At 46.0% G+C, this 11293-nt stretch overlaps 1 protein-coding gene across 2 annotated transcripts in view; it reads left to right on the top strand.

The window, feature by feature from the left end:
- The first annotated feature begins 1235 nt into the window (after positions 1-1235).
- The window catches only part of UNKL (unk like zinc finger), an 87051-nt gene continuing 76993 nt past the window's right edge, over positions 1236-11293 (top strand). For both annotated transcript variants that reach the window (XM_040439397.1, XM_040439396.1), the window contains exons 1-2: positions 1236-1361; positions 3036-3245. In XM_040439397.1, coding sequence (XP_040295331.1) covers positions 1297-1361; positions 3036-3245 — 275 coding nt within the window. In that variant the 5' untranslated portion in view covers positions 1236-1296. The remainder of the gene's footprint in view (positions 1362-3035; positions 3246-11293) is intronic.

Genomic DNA, 11293 nt, shown 5'->3' with positions numbered 1-11293 from the left:
TGCGTTTTTTAGGCGGTCACTAAAACGCAGCATGCAGCGTTTTGGTGACCGTCTGACGATGCGGAGCCAAACGGATCCGTCCTGACTTACAATGTAAGTCAATGGGGACGTATCCGTTTTTCACTGACACAATATGGTGCAATTGAAAACGGATCCGTCCTCCATTGACTTTCAATTGCGTTTTTCTTTTCCGGCATAGAGTTCCGTCACAGGGGCTCTATATCGGAAAATAACTGATCAGTTTCATCCCCATGCATTCAGAATGGAGAGTAATCCGTTCAGGATGCATCAGGATGTCTTCAGTTAAGTCGTTTTGACGTTTCAGGCAAAAGATAACACCGCAGCATGCTACGGTTTTATCTCCGGTGAAAAAAACTGAAGACGTGCCTGAATGCCATTTTTTCCCATAGGAATGTATTAATGCCGGATCCGTCCTTCCGGTCTGCGCATGCGCAGACTGAAAAAAAGGTGAAAAAAATAAATGCCGGATCCGTTTTTGCCGGATGACACCGAAAAAGACGGATCCGGCATGTCAATGCATTTTTTCGACTGATCAGGCATTAGTAAGACTGATCAGGATCCTGATTAGTCTTACTAATGCCATCAGTTGGCATACGTTTTGCCTGATCTGGCAGGCAGTTCCGGAGACGAATCTCTCTGCCCCAAGTGTGAAAGTACCCTAAGTCAAGACGGATCCGTTTTTTGAATGAATAATGCAAACGGATCCGTTATTAACGGATACAAGCGTTTGCATTATCGGTGCGGATCAGTCTGTGTAGATACAAGACGGATCCGCAAAAAACGCGAGTGTGAAAGTAGCCTTTAGGTATTTTCTATTAGGGCCCGTTCACACGTGTGAAGCCCGTGCCCATTCCATGGTCCTCCAAAAAAAAACACCTGTCCTATTCTTGTCCATTTTGCGGACCGCAAAACACACAACGGTCGTGTGCATGTACTGTCAAACATGACGGAGGACGTACAGCCCTGCTATTCACCAAGCATCGGAGAGAGAACGCGAAGTCTGTGCAGCCGCCGAACCACAGCTGAGAACACCACTACAAGGGGGCGGGGCCAGACAGTGAATGAGGGCGTGGTTTGTAGTCCCCCCCCCTCCCTCTCGCAAACTATCTGTGAGAAGGGCGGGGCTTTGTCCAAGTACGGGGGCGGGTCCTTAGAGAATGCTGTCACTCAGAGGTTAGTGGCTGGCGGGCGGGTTCTGTCAGTCAGGGATGGAGGGCGTTGCCAGAGCTGGCCCTCGGATTCCCGCGCATGCGCTCATGTTTGTTTTGACTGAAAATGCCGTCGGTTTCGAAAACGGCGCTGAGCGGCTCCCCGCAGACCGAGAAACCGACACACTACACGTAAGTGCGGGGCGGGAGGCGGCCGCCGGTGTCGACGGCTTTTTTTTTTAACCAACCATTCGTTTTCAGGCTCTTCCCGTTAGCACCACATTGTCTGTGCAGTAGTTGTCCCGTCAGCTCTTATTCCGTTGCCGGTCGCTTTCCGTTAGTCCGGCACCCGCGGCGCCGCCGGTCTGGCTGTTTTCCGCCGCTCGCCTTCTTCCTCACAGCCTGGTGTTTGCGGAGCCGTTACGTCTGTAGCGTAGCGCAGGGCGCCCCCCGTGAACGGCGCCGTACGCATGAGCCGAGCGCACGCCCGTCCGAGAATAGCGCTGCGAGCGGCGCCTGCTCATTCCTGGACAGCCCTGTGCCTTCTGCAAAACCGTCAGGAATCACCGGGCCTCCGTCCTTCCCGCGGTTTTCGCTGCCCGGTCCGTCACGGCACCATCTGCCTGCGCTCCCCATTGATCGCCCTGTTCACATTCCGCTGCCGGAGCGCACGAGGCTTTCCACGCGTTGTCTGCCGCCTGCTATAGAGCCCCGTTCACACCTGGTGCAGGAGAAGCTCCGATTCATCCTCTTTTGGATGCTTCTCCTTCAGTTTTTTTTTTTTTTGCTATGCCTTATAGTTAAAAAGCTCTGCACCCCCCAAAAAAATAATAATAATTAATAGAGGTGCATCAGGTACGGAATGCAAGCCATAACTAATGGCAGGGTGACGGCTAGGCTGTAGATTGGATGTGATCGGGGAAAAAGTGGTACTGAACCTGCGGCCCTCCAGCTGTTGCAAAACTACAATTCCTAGCATGCCTGGGCAGCTACAGTTGTAGTTTTTGCAACAGCTGGAGGGCAGCAGGTTGAGCATGCCTGTTTTAAAGGATGCCAAAAGTAGCTTTGGGGCGTTATTGAACGCTCCATTGATGTCAAGGGTGCAGACGTTGTCAGGGCTCATGCACACGGCCGTAGTTTTCATCCGTTGTTTTTTTTTGGCGGTTTGGATCAGGACCCGTTCATCTCAATGGATGCAGACTGCGTACCTGTAAATTCGTTCGGCAGCCCTGAAAAAAAAAAAATTAAAATACAGGCTCTTGGCCGGTACCTATGTTTTGCAGACTGCAAATAACGGATGCGATTGCGTGCAGGAGGCATCAGAATCACATGGAAGGTGACTGGTGTCATGCGTTCTCGCGTTACCTGCGCTGCTCCCGTGGAGTAAGGCCTTGTTCAGCAAATTGGCGTGGAATCCAAATTCCGTGGTCAAAACTTGCTGTGTTTTAACATCTTCAAGGGGTTTTAAACACTGATGACCTGGCCGCCGCATCATGCAGACCGTGTTCAATCCGTGTTTTCTCCCGTGACAGATCCGTGTTGGGTCCGTTTTTTTTGTTGTCCGTGTTTCACTAACACTCAACAGCTGGAAAATAATTTTCAAAGAATCTCTTGTTAACGATCTGTGAAACACGGATGGCATCCGTTGTTTTCACGGACCCGGAGACTATAATGGGCGTGATGGATCCGTGAACACGGACAAAATAGAACATGCATCCGTGGTAAAAAAAACGAACCCACGGATACATATGGTCGTATGCATGAGCCTATACTCTGATGGGTCAGACGTTGTTGGACAGTCCCTTTAACACGTTCTGATATGTTCATGGTAACTTTTTAAACTTTTCTTTTCTTTTTTTCTTAAAGGTATCTTAAGGAATTTCGGACCGAGCAGTGCCCGCTGTTTTTGCAGCACAAATGCACCCAGCATAGACCTTTTACCTGCTTTCACTGGCACTTCTTAAACCAACGACGTCGCAGACCCATCCGTAGGCGAGATGGAACCTTTAACTACAGTCCAGACGTTTATTGTACGAAATACGATGAAACCACAGGAATGTGTCCCGATGGAGACGAGTAAGTTTGGGGATCTTTTCCTGCAGTCAGCGTTCTCTTTGTCCCCGACGTTTTCTATCATTGTAATGTATTGCCAGAGATACGGCGTAATAAAAGTGACTCAACCTACGTCCAGGCGCTACAAATGTCTTGTGTAATTGTCTACGTTAGGACTCGCGCACACGACTGTATCTGTTTTGTGATCTACAAAACGCGGATCTCGGCCGCGTACTCCTAGAAATCTCCTACACTTGTCAGCAAAATGGACAAGAATAGGACGTGCTCTATCTTTTTTGCGGAACAGACATATTGATGCGGACAGTACACGGTGCACTGTCTGCCTTTTTTGCGACCCCATTGAAATGAATGGGTCTGCGTCCGATCCACATGCGGTCGTGTGCATGAGGCCATAGGCAGATGTGCGGTACCGTATGTATAGGTTAGGTCATAGAGAAGGTTTGGTAATATTAAAATATACAGGTATAGAGTCCTGGCCTCTAAGGGCTCATGTACACGACCGTTGTTGTTTTGCGTTCTGTTTTTCACTGATCCGTTGTTCCGTATCTGAGTTTATTTTATTTTTTTCTCTGATTTTAAGTCCTCTTCTGTTCCGTTATTGCACAAAGGATCCGTTTTTTGCGGATCGTATACAGTAACTTATTAATCAAACAAATGAGCAATATGGGCATAGCATTTCTACAGTATGGATCCGCAAAATACGGATGTGTTCCGTGTGCGTTCTGTATTTTTTGCGGACCACTTGACTTGAATGGGGCCTCGGACCGTGATTTGCGGACAATAATAGGACATGCACTACTTTTTTGCGGAACGGCCATGCGGATAAACGAAGACAGAATGGAGTAACTTCTGTATTTTCTACAGCCCCATTGAAGTGAATGGTTCCGCATACGGTCCGCAAAAAAAGAACAGAAGCGGAAATAAAATAAGTTTCTGTGCATGAGCCCTAAGGCTTCATGTACTTCAGAGGAATCCGACAGAAATTAATTATGGCATGCTCTTAGGGTACTTTCACACTAGTGTTAGAAGAATCCGGCAGGCAGTTCCGTTGCCGGAACTGCCTGCCGGATCCGGAAATCCATATGCAAACGGATATCTTTTTTTTCCTGCATCCGTTAGACTTATGCATTGAAATAACAGATCTGTCTTTCCGGTATCATTCGGAATAACGGATCCAGTATTTAATTTTTGCAAAGCTAGAAAGAACTGGGCATGCGCAGACCGGAAAACCGAATCCGGTTATGCGGCAATTTCCAGAACACTTGGTACCGGATCCGGCATTAATACATTTCAATGGAAATTAGTGCCGGAGCCGGCAAGTGCGGTAGTGTTCCGGGATTTAGGCCGGAAAAAGTATTGCAGCATGCTGCGGTATTTTCTCCGGTCAAATACCGTACAAGTGACGGAACGGAAGACATCCTGATGCATACTAAATGGATTGCTTTCCATTCAGAATGCATTGGGACAAAACTGATGCGTTTTTTTCCCCCCCGGTATTGAGACCCTTTACCGGATTTCAAAACCGGAAAACAATAACGCTAGTGTGAAAGTACCCTTAGGCCTCTTTCACACGTGTGGGTCCGTGATGAGATCCGTGATAACATGGTCAGTGGTTCGTCCGTGAGGGATCTATGTTTGATCCACGTGTCCGTTTTTTTTTTTTGTCCTCTGTGTGTCATCCTTATTCCACGCTGCTAGGCTGAAAATCGATTTCCAGAGCGTCTTCTGACAATGGTCTGTGGTTTTCACGGACCAAACGTGGAGGCATCCGCGTTTTGTCTGTGATTTTTATGAACTCATAGACTAACTGGTAAACTGCTAGTAATTCGTTCATGACTTCTAGCAGGAATAATAAAGGAATGGCACATCAGAGTCATAAGATGCCCCAGAATTGGTATTACACGCGGAATGCCAGTAGTTACTAAACCAGACCTGTCAGGAGAGGGGCATCGGACACATGACTGGCAGTAGATTTCTGCTTTGTTTGGCCTGGCACGTGTATCGGATTAGTGCCCCTCGTCCGAATCTACGCTGCAACTTTCTCCGCATCCTGGCAATGAGCATGTGATTCAGTGAAGTAGTAGATGAAATGATCCAGGGGTGATGACCTTTTATTATCTCCTGTTGCCATGGTGATATTTGAGAATGATGTATAAAAGACAACCGGAGCCGTTGCTCATAGCAACCAATTCCCCCCCACCCCCATATTGCACTCTCTTTTAGACAAAAACTAGAATCTGATTGGTTGTGACAAGCAACTGTCCCACTTTTCCCTTGTGTTTTTTTTTTTTTTTTATATCTCCTCTTCATTGACTCCAATTATTTAAAGCACATCTGTCAGCAGTTTTGTGCCTATGACACTGGCTGACCTGTTACATGTGCGCTTGGCAGCTGAAGGCATCTGTGTTGGTCCCATGTTCATATGTGTCTGTATTGCTGAGAAAAATGATGTTTTATTATATGCAAATGAGCCTCTTGGAGCAACGGGGGCGTTGCCGTTACACCTAGAGGCTCAGCTCTCTCTGCCACTGCCGCTCCCTCTGGACTTTCAGTGACTGGACCAGGTGTGATGACGTTTTCACAGCCTGACCCTGTCAAACAAAGCGCAAGGGTCATGGACAACCTGCTGCTGCCGGGGCATGTTGGGAGTAGTAGTTTCATGCCAACTTCAGGTGGCTGGTACGGACAGATAGTGAATACATTTGTGAAGTTGGATCGCTGCGGCGGAGTGTAGATTACGTTCCAAGCAAAAAGCATTTCCATGGAGACCAAACGCTTGGCGCTCGCAGGGTTTTGTGAAGCCTATTTTTATATTGCAGTTTTGCTTCTGTAATTAAATTAATTGCCACTTTTTTTATTTTGTTTTGTGTTGTTTTGTCACCATTACAGAGCAGCAGCATTAGATGGTTATAATTAGCTGCTAAAATGAGGTTTATTTAGAGCGGTGCTAATAAGAAAATGCAAAGATAATTTCCTGATAGTTTCTTTTTTAATAAGGACGTAGAACTCCTAATACATATTTAATAGCAATACATCAGCTTTTACTTGGCGATGGTTTACATGCTTCGTGGTTATCCGCCCAGAATGCTGCACATTTTTGGAAGGATTTTTTTTATTGTCCTGGAGTAGAGGAAGTCCCCTCCATAATCTTACTTGGGGTATGTTTAGAACCAGAGATGGAGAGCGCACATGGGAAGGAGCAACAACCCGCTGGAGCGATGCCCACCCGGCCGGACACTGCCACGGTTCAGAAGAGAAGAACGGGGACTTCAGTTTGCAGCACTGCCTCCAGAAAGCCTGATGAAGGGTCTGATTAATAAAAGTGTCTCCTGACTGCATTGTAGCGGTATCGGCGCAATCTGAAGTCCCTGTTCTTCTCTTCTGAAGCTTTGCACTTAGGTTATGTTCACGTTTCTGATGTGAACTCCAGCAGAGGAACAGACTACTGGAGTACATCATAGCCGGACTCCACCTGTTTCCCAACGTAAATGGCTCTCGGTCAGACAAATACCGCTGCATCCAGTGCTATTTGTCCTGCCAAAAGCTGTCATTTATGTTGGAAAGCTGTCAGACCCCCCGTTATAGTCAATGGGGATGCGGTGGTGTGTGGCGGTATCCAGCTATGGCAAGAGCACCATGCAGCGACCTGGCCCTGCTGCCTTCTCAAAACAGCTGATCGGTGTCTGACCCCCACCGATCAGATTCTGATGACCTATCCAGAGTAAAAAACAATCTTGGAAAACCCTTTTAACTGGCCTCCTATTGAAACCGGTAATAAAACGGATTCAGTCTGGTTTTCTGCACCAAATCTGCCCTGTAAGGGTACTTTCACACTAGCGTTTTGGTTTTCCAGTATGGAGTTCCGTCACAGGAGCTCATTACCGGAAAAAAAATGATCAGTTTTATCCTAATACATTCTGAATGGAGAGCAATCCGTTCAGGATGCATCAGTTCAGTCCCTCTTACATTTTTTGGACGGAGAAAATACCGCAGCATGCTGCAGTTTTCTCTCCGGCCCAAAATACTGATCACTTGCCGGAATGCCAGCATTAATTTACATTGAAGCGTATTAGTGCCGGATCCGGCATTAAGTGGTTCGGCAAAACTGATCCGGCTTTCCGGTCTGCACATGCGCAGACCTTTAAAAACGCAAAGAAAAAAATTAATACCGGATCCGTTTTTCCGGAGAGACTGATCAGGTATTTCAATGCATTTGTCAGACTGATCCGCATCCGGATCCTTCTGACAAATGCCACCCGTTTGCGTCCGGATTGCCGGATCCGGCAGGCATTTCCGGCGACAGAACTGCCTGCCGGAATCCTCTGCCGCAAGTGTGAAAGTACCCTAACTCTCGAGATTACTGATGTTTTCTCAACTTTTCACCGAGTTGTAATATTCATATAATTCATAGTGTAGTGAAGTAGCGGATAATAAGTCGGCGTGCGCAGTATTTATACTACTATATGGTGTCCACGTTACAGATTGTGTTAGAAACCCTTCTGCCGTCTCTCACTGGATTGCTTCATAGTTTTGGCATGAGTTCCTGTTTGAACAGTAATCGGTTCTTTATGAACGGCCTGTGCTTTGTTTGCAGTGGAAGGCAAGGCGCACACCCCCTGCAGCGCACACCCCCTGCAGCGCACACCCCCTGCAGCGCACACCTCCTTCAGCCATGCTTTTTACGTGTTTGAAAATAGAGAAGTAGGAGATGATGAAAGTCTGGGAGGAGCCGCCCTCTTGTGCCTCTATCGCACCGTCCTGCTCCCTCCCTCGTCTAGAGGCTGCTCAGAGTTTGCTTCTTGCACGCAGGGACGATCTGCTCAGGATGAGGGTACGTGTTCATTATTACAAGCGGGGAAGGGGGGGTATACGCTGGATTACACCTGTTTAGTTCCGGTTGAACAGCTCTGAAGATATTGGTGCATTATAAAAGCAATGTCTGCTACTGGGACTAAAAAATAATAATTCAAGTTTGTAAAAAAAAAAAGGAAAAAAAAAAACTTTTTTGTAAAAGTGGTAAAGTATGTATGTATATGTGTGTATATATACATAATCACTGTGTTTGCAGCAAAAGATCACAAGTTTATTAAACCGTCCCATGAACAACTTTAAAAAAGAATCAAATAAAAAATATTAATGGGTTAGTTTTTTTTTCCTACTAGCCCCAAAAAAAAAAAAAAAAAAAAGTCCCATGTACCTCAAAATAGTAGCAATGAAACCACATCTCTTCTCGCAGCTCCATTCACTTCTATGCGGCCAGCGTTGTGTGAAAATTGCTGAATATAGAACATGCTGCAATTTTCACGTAACGCACAAGTGATGCCTGAAAACCAACACACATGTACACAGCCCCATTGAAATGAATGGCTCCGGATTCCATGCGGGCACAATGCGTTCTCGTCATGCGTTGCACCCGCGCGAAATACTCGCTAGTCTGCAAGGGGCCTAATTATGAAAAAGTAGTAAAAAACAAATAAAGCTCTACATGTTTGGTACTGCTGTAATCGCGCTGACCCATGGAATAAGTGATACACTAGTTATGCCGCACAAAGTGAATGTTGTAAATGTAAAAAAAAAAAAAAAAATTGTCAGGACCTCTTTTATATATAATTTTTTTTCCTATTACCGCAATTTAAAAAAAAATAAAAGTAAAAAAATGTAGTGCGACCTCTGCTTGGTAACATATATGCCTACATTGGGGGTCGTACTCCATTCCTTGAATGCTTTCTGTGTGCGTTTTTTTTGGAGGAACTCCACCACAATGTTGGATTCTATAGTGAAACATTACAATGTGTTAGAAATATTCTATAGAAAATACAAAGTGTGTTGATTTTTTTGGGGGGGGATTGCTGCATTCCCCCCCCCCCAAAAAAAATGCAGCATTCTATGGATGTAGCGTGATTCCCCTCCCCCCATGTTGTCGTTGATTGTGGCTCAAAGGTGATTTGCGCCAAGATCTGCCACTTTTCCCCGCTCGTGCTGCGTCTAAAAATGGGGTACGTGCTAGGGGAGGAGACGCCTCATTTATCGGTTTCTACGCCTCTTTTAGACGTAGAAAATGGTCTAAATTTAAGCCAGCAAGGAAGCTGTCTAACATTTAGACTGGTGGTGGATATGCCAAAGTTATGTAGAGGCCGGCGCCTATTCATAGCTTCGGCGGAACTACCGCCAGTGCAAAGTGTTAAGACCGGCATCTAAAATGCCAGGCACTATAATGGATCTGATTTATCACCGCCATATAACAGAACTCGCTGCCTGAGCCAACCAATCGCAGTGCAGCTTTCATATTTCCCAGAGCTTTTAACACATGAGAGCTGAGTTCTGATTGGTTGATACGGACAAGGCGGCCAGCATACATGATTAATGAGGCCCACGTGTGTCTGTGGATGGCTGCGGGTTCAATGATATCACTCCTACTAGTTGATAAACTGTATTGACCTGGTCCGAAAACTGCAGGAGGCCTTCACGGTTGAGGCGTAAATAAATGCTGTGACCGCTCATTCCGTTATAAGTCTGGTGGTGAGCCTGTTGGAAAGCGCGAGCGATTTTTCTGCAGCTGGCCAAAATTAATAATTAACACTGCAGCCGGCATCTTATCTGTCTTAATTGCTCCATTAGAGAGAATGTATGACTAATGCGGATGTCATGTTTCCACGTAGAATAGCTGAACTGAGAGGTACATTTCTACCGTGCGCACGGAGAGCCGGCGGATGGTGAGGTTTATTCTGGAGAGCTGCGCGGTTTTATTGGAAAGGGGTAGAGGGTTTTCTAGACTATGAAAGAGGTATGTACCGTATGTCTTTCTAAGAACTTTTTTTATTTTTTTAAAGGCATCGTCTCCCTTCAGCAAATGGCATTTATCATGTACATAAAGTGAATACAAAGCACTTACTAATGTATTGTGATTCTCCATGTTGCCTCCTTTGGCTGGATTCATTTTTCCATCACATTATACACTGCTCGTAGGGGTGGGCGATATGGCCCACAATCTATACTGTGTTATAATTTGAAGCATGTGCGATATATATCGCGATATTATTTTCTTCTGTATGTATACAAAAAATACATATGACAAAACTGCCATAAAACATGTCCCCCAGAGCCAGTGCCATCAGCCCCAAGCCCCATGGCATTTGCCATCATCTGCCATATGTCCCCCAGAGCCAGTGCCATCAGCCCCATGTGGCATTTGCCATCATCTGCCTGCCATATGTGAGCCAGAGCCAGTGCCATCAGCCCCATGTGGCATTTGCCATCATCTGCCTGCCATATGTGAGCCAGACCCAGTCATAATAGAAGTCTATGGGCTGCAAAACTGATCAGCCCCGTTTACTATATGCAGGAGAGTCTCTTGAGGACTCCCCTGCATAACTGAAACAGGACGGATCCGTTTTGCAGCCCATAGACTTCTATTATGAGGGAATGATTAACGGAACGCCTCTAAAGGTATTCCGTTATGCATTCCGTCGTAGAATTGCGTTATGGTCCGTGGTAACGGAATCCATAACACAATTCCCCTTTTACCACCAAAGTGTGAATTAATTTCAAAATATGAAATTCGCTCATCTCTAGTCATAACTATGGAAACAAGCAATATAGAACGTGATAAAAAAGGAATGAAACCAGCAAAGGCGGCAATATGGAAAATCACAGTACATTAGTAAGTACCCTGTATTAACATTCCCTACGTGATAAATGCCATTTACTGAAGGGAGTTAACCCTTTTAAATATTGTGGGGGGTTAGCTCTTCACCGGGGGTCATTCTCACAGATACGCCTTTAGGACACCAGGTTTCAGGTCCAAACAGTGTATTTATTGTGCACACTCCAACCAATACAGGTTATCATGAAGTCGCAGCTTCACCTAACACATGTGACATCCACATAAAATAATAAACACTCGCCCGTCCAGGCTCTAACTAAACATAAAGTTTCCTCTGCCTAAGCCTGGGAAGGATCCTAAAATACCGGATTCCTACAGGCCAATTTCACTTCTCACGGCTGATGTTAAGCTACTGGCGAAGGTGTTGGCGAACAGGCTGTCCAAGGTA

This window comes from Bufo bufo, chromosome 7, assembly GCF_905171765.1.
Source record: "Bufo bufo chromosome 7, aBufBuf1.1, whole genome shotgun sequence".
In the NCBI taxonomy this organism is placed as follows: Eukaryota; Metazoa; Chordata; class Amphibia; order Anura; family Bufonidae; genus Bufo; species Bufo bufo.
Note: the sequence above shows the minus strand (reverse complement) of the source record. Positions and strands in the feature narration are given on the sequence as shown.